Genomic DNA, 17,712 nt, shown 5'->3' on the forward strand with positions numbered 1-17,712 from the left:
GTTATACTGGTCACTGACTCCGTCCACACCTTTGGGAACCCCTGGAACAGGATTCCCCTAGGTAAGCCCCCCCCCATTGAGAACCCCACACTCGGGACGGATAGGACTCCACCAGGGTACTGCAGACCCCCCTACAGAGGATAAGTAGGGTAAGAAAGTGGATAGTACAGAACTTAGATTGAGAAGATTTGCCATACTGAGTCCAAAGAAAGAAGACTCTGTATTGATCTTTAGATTAAGAAGATGTGCCATACTGAGTCTAAAGAAAAAAGACTCTGTATTGATCTTTAGATTAAGAAGATGTGCCATACTGAGTCTAAAGAAAAAAGACTCTGTATTGATCTTTTAACATATATGCTTGCTAGCAGAGGAATTAAGGTTACTCCCAGTCAGACAGAACGTTTTATACAAGAAGTATGTCCATGCTTTTCTGAGGAAGGAAAGGTAAATGTAATGGCATGGGAGAAGGTAGGCCCAAGGAGCCTTATCCTTAACCCCACTGCAGCCTTTCTACCCTGGAAAAGTGCAGGATTGGCAAGCTCTCCCTGGGATGATAGATCAGGACTCAGGTAATAGCGGAAAGCGCCAATCCTACTCTTAAAATGGATATAAGAGAGCATTTGAGGTTTTTCTTTTTAATGCATGCTTTTAAAAAATAAAAAAGGGGGAATTTGCCAGGAGCCGGTCCATCCTTGCTGTTTCAAGGGACCTGGCATATATGGCATACGGTTCTTAATATGTTTGCTCACCTTCTTGGCACTGTGTTTTAACCAAGGTCACCTCTCCGAGAAAGGTTGAATCCCCAGGTAGGGATTTTCCCCTGAAGTTAGGGAGGGAATAAAACCCCTCAACTAAGTGCCAGGCGGGTAATTAATCACTTTAACTATGAACAATCATGCTTAAGCTACATAATCTTTACTCCCTGGAATGGAGATAAGAAACGCCCTAACCTTTGTAATAGAGATTGATAGGATTGAATCAACTGGTATAAATACAGATGTAACAAGACAGCAAGACACAGAACTTAGAAGTCAGAACTCAGAAGGCAGAACCTACACAGAACCTACAGACAGAAGAACTTCGCTGGAGAGAACATGGCAAAAGATCCTGGATTGAACCTGACTACAGAAATATGGCAAGAGAACCTGACTAGAACCTGGTGACTGAACCTGGCTGGAGAACCTAGCAAGAGAACATGGACACAGAACCTGGCTGGAGATCCTAACCAGAACTTCGCTGGAGATCCAGGGCAGAACCTCTCTGGAGATCCAGACCAGAACTTGGCTGGAGATCCTGGCTGGAGATCCTGGCTAGGCTGCTGATCAACTGAACGCAGTCTCCGTGCCATCCCTTCTTCGCCGACTCCGTCCACGCCTTTGGGGACCCCTGGACCCGCTGGGGCTGGACCCCGGCAACTGTAAGGACACGTTTTTTAAAATATGATAGAACCCATAGAATGAAAGTATGAAGAACTCAAGAAGTTGCATAAAATATTTCAATTTAGTGCAAAAACATTTCTGAAAGTATAAATCTTGTGGACAAAAAAGGGGGTTCCATGGAAAGTACCTCACAGGGTGATCTGATCGTAAATTCCTAACTGGGAAGGTCATAATGATTAAACATGCTCCAGGCCTGTAACTTATTTACTGAAAGTTTTTACACCAGCCCTGCCCATTGATCTTGTGCATCTAGGTTTATACTCCTTTCAAATACTAGAAATAATACCCCTTAAAAGCGGCACTGCCTGGCTGGGGTGGTCAGTGGTTGAGCATCGACCTGTGAACCAGGAAATCACAGTTCAATTCCCAGTAAGGCACATGCCCAGGTTGCAGTTGTGAGCTTGGTCCCCAATGGGGGACATGCTGGAGGCAGCTAATAGATGATTCTCTCTTGTCATTGATGTTTCTATCTCTCTCCCTCTCCCATCCTCTCTGAAATCAATAAAAATATATTTAAAGAGAAGGGGGGAGGCATTAAGTCTCAAGAGAGCACAAAATCTTATTAATTGTACCCTGTAATCCAATCCCTGCTTTGCTTCCTCCAACTTCATGTAATTTTACTTTGTTTTCCCCTTAATCTTAAATGCATAACAGAAGCTGCAACACTGTTATTGAAGTGAAATAAATCTCTAAAACAAAGGAACCTCACTGGAGGGAAGCAGCCTAGCTCTTTATCTAGTCAAGTGGCTGACAAAGATAGTCCTCTTGAAAGTAAATGCCTCTTTGAAATGGAAACCTCAGCAATGGAGGCTTAAGGATTGCACTTGCAATTAAAAACAAACAAACAAAAACCTGTCAGACAACTTCAAGAAACAGCTAGAAGGCCAGTGTGCCTACAGCAAAGTGTGCATGAGACCAAGTGAAAGAAGAGGTTGGCAGGGGTATGAGGATGTGGAGTCCTTTAGTCCTAAAATCATTTGGACTTTATTCAAATGTGACGAGAAGCCAGATGGAAATTTTGAGCAGGGAAGTGTCATATCTGATATCTGTTTCAAAAACCATACTGGCTAACTGATGGCAATTAAAAAGTAGAGGGTCAAAGAGAAGAGTGGCGGTCCAGGGACTACTGGGGAGACATTTCACTCACAATGACACCACTCCCATTAAACACTTCATGAGCATCACTCTGCAAGTGAACTTCCACCATCTCATCTATAGCACTAACAATGGCTCCTACCATTTACTCTGCTAGAAAAGACTAAACCGTCCAACTTCCATCTTCACTTTTAAAAAAACAGGTCATCAGAAAATCCCAATTTAAAGGCCAAACTATCTATGAAGAAGTAAATTCAATGAATGATATTATTTTGAATCATATTTATGACATTTTCAAAAAACCTTTCATGGGCATGATATGCTTAGGTAAGTTAACTTGCATTCAATGCGTAATGTTTGTGTTTCTCCTTCAGATATAAAGAGAATGCAATGAGATTATCAAGAATTCATCATGACCAGCCCATGAAACCTCGAGATCGAGCGGTCTTCTGGATCAAGTTTGTCATGCGCCACAAAGGAGCCAGACACCTGCGGCCAGCCTCCTATGACCTCACCTGGGTCCAGTACCACTCTTTGGATGTGATTGGGTTCCTGCTGGCCTGTGTGGCAACTGCTACATTTGTCATCACAAAGTGTTGTCTGTTGTGTTACCAGAAGTTTGCTAAACCAGGAAAGATGAAGAAAAGGGAGTAGTTGTTTCAAGGCCTGAGGCTGACACGCCTGAAACTGATATGCCTCCTTTGGTTTATTCAGCACAATGAAGTCGTAACATAAGGATCCCTTCTTCCTGTGACAAAATGAGTTTTCACAATTTAGCTTCTCAAATCAAAATCTGTTTTCAAGTGATTTACTGTCTGTTTAAGAGTTAAAAATATTCATGCCAAAGAGAAAAAAACTGGGCAAAAATAAAATAACAATAAAACAATGTGGGTATTTATTGAATATTATTATATTAATTCCAAGGTTATACCAAAAAATGATTAAGCTGAAGTATGTTCCCAACATTAGGCATAAATACAAGAACATTATATAATTTATTCACAATATTAGTATTACTGTGCAAATACTCAGAATATTTTAACTTTATTCTTGTGCAAAATTCTGTGGTTATAACTTTTGCTAAAGAAACCATTCAATAGTTAGAATTGTGTGAAATGATTCATCCTTCCATTTCATTTTGGGAGACCACTAATGTTTCTTTTGGGGGGAAGGTTGTTTACATATATTTTATCTTTATTGTTGAAAATAATAAAGATATCCCCACTTTTAACCCTCACTTACCTCCTTCTCCCCGCTCCTGCCCCCTCCTGCTCATTGGTTTTACTGTATATCCAGCCTCAGCATCATTTCTTACCTAAAAATATGGCAAGTCATTTGCCCTCATCCAGTTTAAGTCATTGCTGATTAAAGTGTATGTGGAGCCATAGCTGGGGCTCAGTGGTTAGAGCGTCACCCTGCAGACTGAAGTGTTGTGTGTTCGATTCGAGTCAAGGGCACCTACCTTGGTTGTAGGTTCTTTCCCCACTCCAGTTGGGGCTAGTGCTAGAGGCAACCAGTCTATGTGTCTCTGTCTTCCTCTCTCTCTCTCTCTCCCTCCCACTCTCTCCAAAAATATCAATGGAAAAAATATCCTTGGGTGAAGATTAAAAACAAAAAATAAATAAACTGCCTGTTAATTTAGAAATATAACAACAGCTAGTTGTTTCCTAATATAAAATTGAGCTGTTTATGATAGACTTTGGTTTTAGTAACTAATTCTCTTTATCTCACAGCCCCTGGTTTTAGTAACTAATTCTCTTTATCTCACAGCCCCTTAAAATGATTCACCTGGTTGCTATCACTCTTCTTGCAGCCTTTGATAATGGGTATACGATCCCAATTGTAGGTTTGATAATGTAGAACCCATACTCTAAAGGGACTATTGAATTTTCTTATAACGTGTGTACATATTTATACCCATTTCCTGCAAAACAAGGCACAGCATCACTTAGCTATTTACAGACACATTTATGCCCAGGGAAAACTTGTTCACTCATAACTGGCACATGAATATCAAAAAAATATTATTCATAGTGGCCAAAATTGGGGGCGGGGATGTCTATCAACTAATGCATGAATAAAAAGAATGTGGTATGTCTGTTTTATGAAATATTATCTGGCAGCAAAAAGGAAGCTTGCTGTAATATGAATGAATCTTTAAATTATTATGCTAAGTTAAAGAAGCCCATCACAAAAGGCTACATATTACATTGTTCTGTTTACAAGAAATCCTCTACTTCGATAGAGACACAAACCAGATTAATGGTCAGATAGGGTTTAGGGAGGAAGACATTAGGGAGTTCCTTGTAAAGGATAAAGGTTTCACTGGGGCCGAAAATGCTCTTCATATGATCACCATGGTGGTAGCACCATTCTGTGAGTACAGTATGAACTATTGAAATGTACATTTTAAATTAATCAATTGAATGATGGGTAAGTTACATGTTCACAAAGTTCTATTTAAAAATTAGAATCTCAGAGGAGAAAGTGGCAGCCAAATAGCAGCCAAATAGGCAACGTGTCCTGCACCTTATCCCAGGGCCAGACTGGAAATACAACTAAATTGGAGAACATTCACCTGGAATTACTAACTGAGGTCCAGCTAAGGAAGAGACTTACATCAAAGAAGGACAGAAAGCACCTGGAAACTGGTAGGAAGGGCCAGGTCAGGAGAGGAGCTGACCTCTGTCAGGGCCAGCCTGACAGGGTTGAGCCGGGCTGAGGCAGGGAGGTGGGAATTGAGGAAAGAAAGAAAGACAGGAAAGCGGGGTCGGGAGCACCCCAGTTCTCTTGATGAACTGGAGCGAGTTTATTAGCTATACAATCCTATTTATACACAACACACTGAATCGGAGGTCGGTCAAGAGGAATGTATTCTTTGTTCCTCTTAATCTCTAAGGGAGAGATACAGCAGAAGGACAAGTTCTCAGTACAGCATATCTCAGTAAAATAGTTACAGACTTCTTGGCAAGCTATGGAAAGCTGTTCTCATTCTACAAATGTTGCTCTCATTCTACTGATAATCGCCATCCAAACAAGTCTGGGAAAACTGTGTGGGTAAGGGTCCCAGCCTTGCTAGCCCCTGCAGGTGCAAGGACCTTGCCAGCTTACATCTGGCCCCCAACAGATCCCCCTTCTTTGTTTTTTAGGCGAAGTTCATGTTTCAGTGTCCGACAGTTTTTTATGAGTACGTGTCAGCAGTAATATTTCGGTTCTGGATGGTGGACAAATGGTGGCAATGCAGGTCCGACCCTCTCTGGTTTGGTCCTGGGCAAACTGCAGTGATGCACAGCTGCTGACTGCTAGCATGATGAGGCGTCTTCACCATCTTTATTTCTGGACTGCTTCTCTTCTCGTTGTCTCATGGGGCCACTGCTATTTTGTGGCTGGAGCAGTCCTGATGATTCCTCTCTGTTGCAGGAATCCACATGGTCTTGGAGTTGTTTTCTGAAAATATACAAATGTATTCTCGACCAAAGGTTAATAAAGGAATCATATCTATAATTTAGACTTGGGATTCTTAATTTTTGTTCAAACGATTTTCCTTTGGCTTATTTTGACACCATGTATATTTTCATGGGTGTCTTGCTATTAGCATTATAAATGAAAAAGTTAATTTTCAAGTAAAAATATTAAAGCAATTAAGGCATTTACTTAACAGATTATCATTTACTTAACGGGTTATTATTCCACTATCCCCCCTTTTTTATTTTTTAATATTAGGAGGTTTTTGGAAATTATATAATGCAATCTAGATAACTTTAAATTTTAATTTTTGTATAAAAATCTGACTGCTTTAGGTTTATAGTATGTTAAGCAATTTGTCCATGAAATGAAAATTTTGGTTAATACTGCTTGAGCTAGTTTTAATTAATCTGAAAACTTGACTATTATTTTACTGTTAAATTTAATAATCTAATAGCAATCTTAGTTTACACTGTAAATATTAATGGAAAGGATTATTTTGTATCCTTGAGAAGGCCCTGAGCATTCCTGGTGTTAAGCTGGATTTAGATATAGGGTAGTTGCTGTTAGCCAAGTCTCTGTTATCTGGGTACTGATTTTGGCTGGGCTAAGTCTCTTTCTGTTATCTGGGTCCCGATCTGAGCTGGGCATGGGAAGCGCAGCAGCCATGGGGGCAGGAGACCTCCCTCAGAAGGGGCGAGTGTTCAAGCCCCTGCATAGTTGGGGGGGTGAGGATCTCTGCCCCACCTCTGTTGACCCCCAAGTTCTCCACTGAGGCCCCCTGCGACTGTGCCTGTCTTAGGTCGCCCCTCCCAGAGGGGTCTTACCCGTCGTTGACTAACCAGCCATCCTCCAGGGCCAAGCAGGGTGATGTGAGGTTTAGTTTTGTCTCCTTGGTAGCGTATGCCCCTGTGGCCTCCATGCTCAGTAACTGCCTTTGGATCCCCTCACCTGCTGGCAGGGCCTAGGCATTGATCATGGGGAACCCAGATTTCTTCTCTAGAGAGGGCCCAGCTTACGCCATTGGGCAAGAGACAGATCCATGGTACCAGCCACCATGAGGCTTCAACCTCAGTATGAACAGGGAGCTTAGGTAACAGCTGTGGGCAATTGGAAGAGGGACCCCCTTGGTACAAAGGTCAAGAGAGGTCAATATAGAATGCTCAAGTGCCTTCCTAGGTGGCCCTCCACACAGTGGAAGGGATAAAATCCTTTCATGTTCTTATTAAATTGCTGCCAAACAATTAGTTTGTAAGCTTGTTTGGAATAAATGTTAATATGCTGTTGTAAAATATTAAAAATTATTAATGAGCTTTTGTTATTTTAAAATTCTACTGCTGTATTTTAAGAAATATAAAATAAGATAACTTGTTTTGCCCTTTCTTAGAGGCAAAAACTTAAAATATATATTTATTAATATTTATCTGATAAAGCTTTCTATGTGATTTCAAGTATATTAAATTGGCTTTATTAAAAAATCATTTAAGAAAAGAGAATAAACTTTTGAAAACATTTCAGGGCCCATGAAATGTCCTAAAGTCATTCCTTGATTATAGTTTTGAAATCTAACTTTAAAAACTATTAAATATATATGTGTATATATAATTTAAAGATTATATACCTTTTATAATTATTAAGAGATAACAATTAAATTAAAACTGATCTTTGTATTTAAAAATTTTGGTTGGGATTATAGAATTTATCCTCTTTTTTCAATTAGATAAATGTTGAAATTTTATTATAATTATATGATTTTTCCCAATTTATGTAACCAGAACTTTAAACTCTTAGCTGGCAAGTTAAATATTTAGTATTTTTAAATCAGTAACTTTTTTTAAAAAACATACTTTAAAAATACAAGACATAATTAATAGATTTAATTCTGTCCTCTAGATTTTTTGTGAGGGAAATTTAGATTAATATTTTAACATTTTGTTATTTCAGAACATCTAATTTAATTTAGTAAACTCCTAAACCTTGGGGTGCCATTGACTGAAAACAGGTAACCATTAAAATGCAAATTAGTTACATTCTTTCTACCAAGGATGGGAAACTGGGAAGCAAGCTTCTCTTTAAAAGTTGTCACTGGCAGGAAATTTTTTGCCTACTTGCTCTGTTGGGGGAAGGAGGGCTAGCCCTTCCTCTATTAGAAATTGCTTTGGGAAGCCAGCCTTAAATAGAGGGCGTAGCCATCTTTTACCTGGGCTACTTATATTTTTATAATTAATATATTTTAATAACTCTTGAGATTTAAATTCAATTTATTATTTTAAGGCATATTCTTTAGCAAATTTTTCTAACAGAGACAATTTTACTGAATTTCCTTTTCGGCCTTGAAATTAACTTTTTAATATTCTTTATTAGTATTTAAAAACTGTTCTTTATTATGGAAATGCCAATCCTGCTGCTAGAATCTAGCCAGCATCTTTTTTTCTTTGGGTTAAATTTTGCCATCTTTCTTAGGAAATAATCAGTCTTGGGTTTTATTTTGTATATTTGTAAAGAGATTTTAGCTTGAAACTCTATCTAAATGTCCAAAATCGGACAATGCACGGCTTAGTTCCAAGCCAGCTTTCTCTTTACACGTGCACAGAAATCCCAGACGTATTTTTAAATTTCAGATCCGATGGCATTTACTGTAGCTGTATCAGAAATGCAAGGAAATCATCGTTTCTTCTCTATGTGGAAGGTTTTAAATCTAATGATATTTTGTTTATTTCAGTAGGCAAGGGCAGCACCCAGGGCAGACAGAATGTCTTATTCCTATGGATCCAAGGTCCAGCCCGGCACTTCCGGGGGTTGCTCGGAATAGCTCTTGTATCTATTTTGCTCTCTGGGGCGGGCTGGGTGCTGTGCAGCCTGCTGGCCTTGAGACAGCACAGGGACAGGAGGGTAAATAGACAATGCCCCTGTTTATTTGCCGTGGCTGAGCTGGCCCCTTTTGGTAGTTTCCCGACTGGTGTTGAGGCAAAGAATTTCCCTGGATATCTGTCTTAGATTTACACTCATTTGCCCAATGTTTTCCTTTTTTACATTTAGGGCATAGTCCAGGTTGTTTGGGACATCTGCCATTTCCTTTATTAACCCCTTTATTAGAAGGACACTGTTTTGCCATGTGTCCTGTTCCTCCACAAGTGTAACACTTGTATGTTTGACTTTTCCCTGTGCTAAATTGTTGCTGAAGAATTCTCTCAATGGTGGTTCCCTTTAATGCAGCCGCAATGGCAACTCCTTGTATATATGAGGGACCAATATCTGCGCAAATGCGGATATAATCTGAGAGAGTACCCTGTCTTTGATAGGGCCGCAGTGCAGCTTGGCAGGCAGTGTTGGCGTTTTCATATGCCAACTGTTTAACTATCAACATGCCAGCCTCTCCATCCACCACTACTCGGCCAACAGCCTGTAATAGCCGAGAGACAAAATCCTGATACTTTTCATCTGGCCCTTGAATAATTTTTGAGAGCTCCTCTGTTTTCTGACCAGAGGTGGGTAACTTTTTCCAGGCTCTGATCCCAGCTCCATTAATCTGTCCATAAGCTTCCTGGGGGTATTGAATTTGATTATGGGTATCAGCATAGACTCCTTCACCTACCAGCATTTCATAAGAAATATTAATCTGGGCAGCTTGATTATGAGAAGCTTGTTCCTTAGCCTTTTCATCATATTCTGATTTCCACAAGAGATAATCCCCTCCTGATAAACAAGCCTTGGCAATAGCTCTCCAATCATTAGGTGGGAGAGCCTCTGAGGCCATAGTTTCCAAGATAGTTAAAGTATAAGGGGAAGTGGGCCCATACTGAGCACAGGCTGTTTTTAACTCTTTTAAGGTTTTAAAAGGAAGCGGGTCATAAGCACGCTCACGCTGTCCCGTGTGAGGGTTCACCCGTTCCATAACAGGGAAGGCGTGAATGCCCAATTCCTCACCACACTTTCGTGCTTCCTGCAAGGCCATCTGGAGAGGGGAAAGTGGAACTGGTGCTGCACAAGGCAGCGGAGAGTGGCGGGAACGGCCCCCGCGGCTTCTCTTTTTCTTGCCAAGAAGCTTTAATGTTTCTAAAAAGGATTCCAACACATCCTCTATATCACTGCCCTCTTCAGTTCCAGCAGAAAAACATTCTTCCTCCTCTTTTGCCTGAACAACACCTGTATTATCATCATGACAAAGAGCAGCAGCTTCCTCAAAATCCTCCTCATCTTGAGGAGTTAAATTGTCTTTAAAAGTTACATTATTTCTTTTTAATATACTGTCTTTTTTAGACCCCTGTTTTGTGCTATCACGCTGCTTCTCCTTTTTTTCTGGCTTAAGAGACGGTTGATTATGGTCATGCCTGGGATCTAAATAATCCCGTATTAAATTCGATAAGGAAATGCAGACCTCCTGAATGAATTTTAAAAATTTTTCTACTTGCTTGTCATTAACCTTAGTTCCTCTACTATTGAACATAAACTTTAACATTTGCCCATAAAGGGCATTTTCTCTAGATTCTAATTGCCCCATGCTTTACTCCCGATTATCAAAAAATTGCTCCTCCCTTACCTTAACGAGTGCACTCTTTATCCGGAGGAGTTCCTCACCATCGTCTCTCCAAGCCCGACGGAGTTCCTCACCGTCTTTTTCCCAGTTCCTCAGTCCCTTAGCTCCGGCGCCAGATCTGTCAGGGCCAGCCTGACAGGGTTGAGCCGGGCTGAGGCAGGGAGGTGGGAATTGAGGAAAGAAAGAAAGACAGGAAAGCGGGGTCGGGAGCACCCCAGTTCTCTTGATGAACTGGAGCGAGTTTATTAGCTATACAATCCTATTTATACACAACACACTGAATCAGAGGTCGGTCAAGAGGAATGTATTCTTTGTTCCTCTTAATCTCTAAGGGAGAGATACAGCAGAAGGACAAGTTCTCAGTACAGCATATCTCAGTAAAATAGTTACAGACTTCTTGGCAAGCTATGGAAAGCTGTTCTCATTCTACAAATGTTGCTCTCATTCTACTGATAATCGCCATCCAAACAAGTCTGGGAAAACTGTGTGGGTAAGGGTCCCAGCCTTGCTAGCCCCTGCAGGTGCAAGGACCTTGCCAGCTTACATCTGGCCCCCAACACTGACCCAGCGCCCAGGGGCAGCAGGCCCAGAGAGGAGGGAGTTCTGGGCCACAGGAGGGTCTGTTCCCTCTGAAGACAGAGGCCCAGAACCCAGGCTCAACACCGGAGCCGAGACCTGCGGCCCATGTAACATACATCTGTGAAAGGTGGCAGACCTACTGGCCACTGTGGAGTTTGGCAGACTGGAGCCGGTTGGAGAGAAAGCCTCAATTTGTTTTTTGCTAAACCCAGAGCATATGAGTTTTCATTTGCAACTACTCACCTGAGGCTTTGGTGCAGGGAGGGAGGCACAGACTGAGGTGCCTACAGAGAGGCTGGCGTGGGAAGCAGTGCAGGGAGACATGGGAAAGCAGTAGTCAGGAATCCTATATTTGGTCGTTCAGATGCATCCAAACTGAAACTGCCATTTTTCCACGGAGGAGCTACCTGCTCCCAGCAGCCACAGGGCAACAAACGACAAGTTCTAGCGAGAATGTGGAGAAAAGTTGACCCTAGTACACCGCTGGTGGGAATGTAGGCTGGTGCAGCCATTATGGAAAACAGTATGGATTTTCCTCAAAAAAATATGGAACTGCCATTTGACCCAGTATTCCATTTTGAGGAATATATCCTAAGAAACCTGAGACACCAATCAGAAATAATATATGCACCCTTATGTTCACAGCAGCACAATTTACAATACCTAAGATCTGGAAACAACCTAAGTGCACATCAGCAGATGAGTGGATGTGACACATTTGTACAATTGAATACTATGCAGCAGTAAAAAAAAAAAAAAAAAAAAAGAATCTCTTACCCCTTGAGATAGCATGGTGGGACCTGGAGAGTATCATGCAAAGTAAAATAAGTCAGTCAGAGAAAGACAAGTATCACATGATCTCACTCATATGTGGGATCTAAATAACAAAATAAACTAATCAATGCAGTGAATCCAGAGATATGGAAACGTGGAACAGAGAGTGGAATCTCAAAGGGAAGGGGGGTGGGGAGTGTAAGTGGGTGAGAGCTAATCAACCATGGACCTTGTATGCATATATGAATGGCCCATGGACCTAGACAATGGGGTGGTGAGGGCATGGGGTGAAATTGGGGGACGGGTTAGTGGGTGTTAACGGCGGGGTGGGGGGACATATGTAATACTTTCAACAATAACAAATTATTTAAAAATAAATATATTAGTATGTTAAAAAAATAGTCAAAGGACCTAAATAGACACTTCTCCAAAATGGACATAGAGAAGGTCAAGAAATATATGAAAAAATGCTCAAAGTCACTAATCATCTGAGAGATGCAAATTAAAACAACAATTAGGTATCACCTCACACCTGTCCGAATGGCTATCATCAACAAATCAACAAATGACGTGTTGCTGAGAATATGGTGAAAAGGGAACCCTAGTACACTGCTGCTGGGAATGCAGGCTGGTGGGTGCAGCCACTGTGTGAAACATTATGGAGATTCCTCAAAAAATTAAAAATGGAACTCCCATTTGACCCAGTGATCCCACTTCTAGGAATACATCCTAAGAAACCAGAAACACCAATCAGAAAGGATATATATATATATATATATATATATATATATATATACATATATATATATACCCCTATATTCATAGCAGCACAATTTACAATAGTTAAGATTTGGAAACAGCCCAAGTGCCCATTAGCTGATGAGTGGATAACAAAAACTGTGGTACATTTACACAATGGAATACTACACAGCAGTAAAAATGAAGGAACTCTTTTCATTTGCAACAGTATGGATGGACCTGGAGAGTATTATGCTAAGCAAAATAAGCCAATCAGAAAAAGATAAGTATCACATGACCTACTCATATGTAGAATCTAATGAACAAAATGAACTGACAAACAAAATAGATTCAGAGACAAAACTATGCACAGACTGATGAATTTCAGAGGAAAGGTGGGAGTGGATAGTGTGTGTGTGTGGGGGGGGGGGTAGAGGTTAATCGGGGAATTTATATGCATATACACAGAGCCCATGTACACAGACACTAGCGTGGTAAAGACTTGGGAGGGGCGAGTATGGGGAGGAGGTGGTCAATGGGGAAAAAAATACACAAAGCGGACACCTGTAATACTTTCAGCAATAATGATAAATTTAAAAAATAAATAAACATTAAAATAAAATTTCAGGAACTGTCATCCAGGTAATTATTTGTCAGCTGTATAATAGCTTTATCTCCCTTTCATCACAAAAAAATCATTACAGACACAATTACCTCTAACTTCCTATAACTATGACATTCATCTATAATAAATTACAAATCTCAGTAAAACTGCAAAGTTGACTCAGCTGGAGGAGAGCACTTTTTTTTTAAATATATTTTATTGATTTTTTTTTTTTTTTTTTTTTTTTTTTTTTTTTTTTTTTTTTTTACAGAGAGGAAGGGAGAGGGACAGAAAGTTAGAAATATCGATGAGAGAGAAACATCGATCAGCTGCCCCCTGCACACCCCCGACTGGGGATGTGCCCGCAACCAAGGTACATGCCCTTGACCGGAATTGAACCTGGGACCCTTGAGTCTGCAGACTGATGCTCTATCCACTGAGCCAAACCGGTTAGGGCATGCACTTTTAGATATTACACAGATTTGTATTTTTAAAAAATAGCATTACCTTATCATTTTCTGACTTGACATAAAATTCTCTGAGGGTTTATCAAATGTATTTACTTTGGGTGTAGAGTTATATTTTAACTTCCTGGTTGATTTCCCTATGCACATAAGCATGAGCCAAGGTAAAGGGATCAGACATTTGAAAAGAAGCCTCTGTGCCACCAGGATGCCTATGAAGTGGATTTCAGTTCTGCTGCTGCTACAGCTGAGTGGTCACTTCAGCCTTGGGAGTTGTGGAAAGGTGCTGGTGTGGCCCCCAGAATATAGCCATTGGATTAACATGAAGACCATCCTGGATGCACTGGTCCAGAGAGGTCATGAAGTGACTGTTCTGACATCTTCAGCGTCAATTCTTGTTGATCCCAATAAACCATCTGCTATTCAATTTGAGGTTTTTCCTACATCTTTAACAAAAGATGATATGGTTTCTTTTTTCATGCGGCTGATCAATAAATGGACATATGATCTGCCAAAAGAAACTTTTTGGACACATTTTTCACTAATGCAAGAAATATTTTGGGAAGGTGCTGACTTTGTTGAAAAGCTCTGTCAAGATGCTGTTTTTAATAAGAAACTTCTGACAAAACTACAGGAATCAAGGTTTGATGTCGTTCTTACAGATCCCTCTGGACCCTGTGGTGAGCTGTTGGCTGAGCTACTTAAAATACCTTTTGTGTACAGTCTCCGCTTCTCTTTTGGCTATACAATTGAAAAGTACAGTGGAGGGCTTCCATTCCCTCCATCCTACGTACCTGTTGTCTTTTCAGAATTAAGTGATCACATGACATTCATGGAGAGAGTAAAAAATATGATTTACAATCTTTATTTTGATTTCTGGTTCCAAGCATTTTGTGAGAAGTGGGATCAGCTTTGCAGCAAAGCACTAGGTAAGTCATGTCCTTACTTGACAGCATGGAATCCTAACTTTCCTAGTGCCCCAAAAGGTGGATTTGTATAAATATTAATTGAGACAAATTTGTCTTTTACAAGTAAAATGATAAAATAACATTGTAAAATAATCTTTCATTCTCACAAATATTATGGAAATGCTTAACTTATAAGGTCATTAAGTAATTGCTTCCTCTTGTGTAGTTTAGTTTAATTTAAAAACTGAACTATTTTGCCATATTACCTGAAGGGTTCTTTCACACTGGAGTGCTCTATCCCAGACTCAGGAACCTATAATTTCAGGTTTCTAATGACTTCACATTCCTTCACTAAGCACTTAAAACTTATCTGCTTAAACACTAAACTTTCGTTGATGGGTAGTTATGTAAGTCAGTAAACTATATTTTGTGAAAACTCTCCCTTCATTAAAGACAAAATTAAGAGTGAGCACATCTATTACCATACATTATGAAATAGTCCAGCTGTTATTTGTAAATTTTTTTATTAATGCACAAGTATTATTAAGCTCCTAAATTGAACCTCATGTAATTGTAGTACCAGGAAATAAGCCATACTCTCAAAACCTCCATTTTTGGGAAATAACATATATAGGGAATAGCTTGCTAAATTGCAGAAAATAGACTAAATAATATAGGGAAATGTGTTTCCATGGATATGGTATATTTAATTGATTGAGGTATTAAAATCATTGTTTACATTTGCATCTATTACTTCTGCCACTTTACAGAGTAGCAAATGCATGTTTAATTCTGGAGTAGCTTAGGTTTAACCATTTTCTATGATTGTGAATGTCCTGATGTGATGTTAGAGAAGAAAAACTGTTAAATTTTATATGTATTGTTGATATATATAAACATCATAATATAAAAAATGTACATTATATAAATCCTGGAGGCCCGGTGCACGAATTGGTGCATGGGTGGAATCCCTCAGTGTGGCCAGAGATTGGGCCTGATATGGGCTGTCTGGCAGGGGGAGGGACCATGGAAGTTTGGCTGTGGGAGCAGACTGACAATCCGGCCAGCTGATGGGAAGGACCATAATAGGTTGGCCGATCATGGGAGGTTTGCTGTGGGAGTGCACTGACCACCAGGCAGCAGCTTCTGTGTTGAGTGTCTGGCCACTGGTGGTCAGTGTGAATCATAGTGACCGATCAACCATTTTTTGGTCAACCAAAAGTTCCAAATGGTTGTTTAGGCTTTTATATATGTAGATGTTTGCACTATCAAATCACAGACACTTTAAATATCTTTGGCTACATTATTCCAAGCTCTTCTTTTTTTTTCTTTAAGAAAAAAACATGGTATGTTCACATTAAAATATTCTTATTTTCTTTACTGTTTTTTTCTTTTTTCCTTTTCAGGAAGACCCACTACATTATTCGAGTTAATGAGAAAAGCAGAAATATGGTTTATTCGAACCTATTGGGATTTTGAGTTTCCTCGCCCACTCTTGCCACATTTTCAATTTGTGGGAGGTCTCCACTGCAAACCTGCTAAGCCTCTGCCTAAGGTAAAACTATTCATGTTTGTTCTACTTTGCATTTTCAGTAGGAGTGATTCTGTGTTCTTCATTCAGAAGGTCTGATCACACTGAGAGAGATATGGGAATCTGGGTAAAGTGACCTGCCAATTAGAAACTCATACTATTTCAAGAATTTGAATGTCACTATTATTATAAAATAAAGAAGTATACTTCACAGACTTTGGAACTAGGGTCAGTTAAATTAAGGCCTTCATTATTCAGCACTTAAAAAAGTATCAGACATTAATTCAAAAACTAATTTTAAAGTGACTAGCACGGTGAAAGGGGGGCATATCAGAGCAACAATGTAGACACAGGTTTTACTCCCCCACACCAGATATTTTAAGTGGAAAGAGATTATATAAGCAAGTAATAAAAATGGTGTGAAAAGTATTTTAATAAAGAAAAAGCATAATACTACAATAATGCTAGAGAGCATCCCATGGGAGTGGATCATAATACCTCAGGAGTGACACTAGCAATCTGGTGTAAGTGAGCATGAGCTATCTCTTGTTATATTCTTCTTGCAACAACAAAATTAGTTATCTATCCACGGACAAAAGTGCCAAAGCAATAGGACCTGGAAAGAGTCTTGCCCACCTACGCATCAGGTAATAGGCAGAAAGACTCCAGTACTGGTTGTGACACTTACAGGACATTGTGAATAGTTCCAGCCCCTCTTAGCTGCAGTCCAGGAGCACCTACAGCCCTGACTTGAGCAGCTACCTATAGAGTAGAGAACTTTTGTGGAAGTCCAGATTTCCAAAGGAGAAGTTCCAGCACTCTGTTGGAGCACAAAATAGATGAATTTGAATGCATTGGTGTGGGCGAGGGGAAAGCTTGATTTTGCCAGCATCATTCCTTTTCCAAAGGAGCTCAGTGTAAGGCTGAAAGAAGGCCCGCTTGTGCCCATGATTTCTCTCACAGGGATAGAGAGCCGGTGAGTGGGTGCGGAGCTTCCCCTGGTTTGCAGGATGCTTCCAAAGAGCTCATTTCTCTCTCACAGCATCCAGAGTGTTGAATTGGGAGCTCAGTGTCTGGTGAAAGGGAGCAGATCCGTCAAAGAAGATTAGTAGAGAGCATGTTAAAGAGACAGGGTTCCTCCTGACTGCATTCTGTACTCCATCAGGAAGCCTGCCACAAACGCTGAAGAAAACCTTTCTTACAGATCGCCCCACACTGGCATGTGGGCAACAACAGTGACTTGTATTCCAACCCATATCTCCTCCCCTCTGTGGCCAGCTCCATGTAGAAGCTGCCAAGGCAGCAGCAAGAGCAAAATTTGATAAAGGGCTAGGGTGGAAGAGCAGAATACAGTCAAAGTTTTGCAAACAGGAGAGAGCCACAAACTTGAGCTGTAGCACCACCTTCAGGAAAAGAAAAAGGAGGTGATCAGCATCTGGCCTGGTGCTTTATATGGAGGGAGGACAAACAGGACAAACAGAATTCTCCCACAAGAGGGAGCATGAAGCACAGAGCAGGCATATTCATACAAGAACTGAAAAAGCCTTATCTATAGCAGTACTGACGAAAGGTATTTCT

At 40.3% G+C, this 17,712-nt stretch overlaps 2 protein-coding genes across 5 annotated transcripts in view; both read left to right on the forward strand.

The window, feature by feature from the left end:
- Nucleotides 1-3,190, forward strand: part of LOC132218448 (UDP-glucuronosyltransferase 2B31-like) — a 104,906-nt gene extending 101,716 nt beyond the window's left edge. The window contains exon 6 of the mRNA XM_059669695.1: nt 2,909-3,190. Coding sequence (XP_059525678.1) covers nt 2,909-3,188 — 280 coding nt within the window. The 3' untranslated portion in view covers nt 3,189-3,190. The remainder of the gene's footprint in view (nt 1-2,908) is intronic.
- A 10,703-nt stretch (nt 3,191-13,893) lies between these two features.
- LOC132218514 (UDP-glucuronosyltransferase 2B31-like) overlaps nt 13,894-17,712 on the forward strand; it is a 30,217-nt gene continuing 26,398 nt past the window's right edge. For all 4 annotated transcript variants that reach the window (XM_059669792.1, XM_059669782.1, XM_059669809.1 and 1 more), the window contains exons 1-2: nt 13,894-14,624; nt 16,010-16,158. In XM_059669792.1, the coding sequence (XP_059525775.1) occupies nt 13,904-14,624; nt 16,010-16,158 (870 nt within the window). In that variant the 5' untranslated portion in view covers nt 13,894-13,903. The remainder of the gene's footprint in view (nt 14,625-16,009; nt 16,159-17,712) is intronic.

Source organism: Myotis daubentonii, chromosome 1 (assembly GCF_963259705.1).
Source record: "Myotis daubentonii chromosome 1, mMyoDau2.1, whole genome shotgun sequence".
Lineage (NCBI taxonomy): Eukaryota > Metazoa > Chordata > Mammalia > Chiroptera > Vespertilionidae > Myotis > Myotis daubentonii.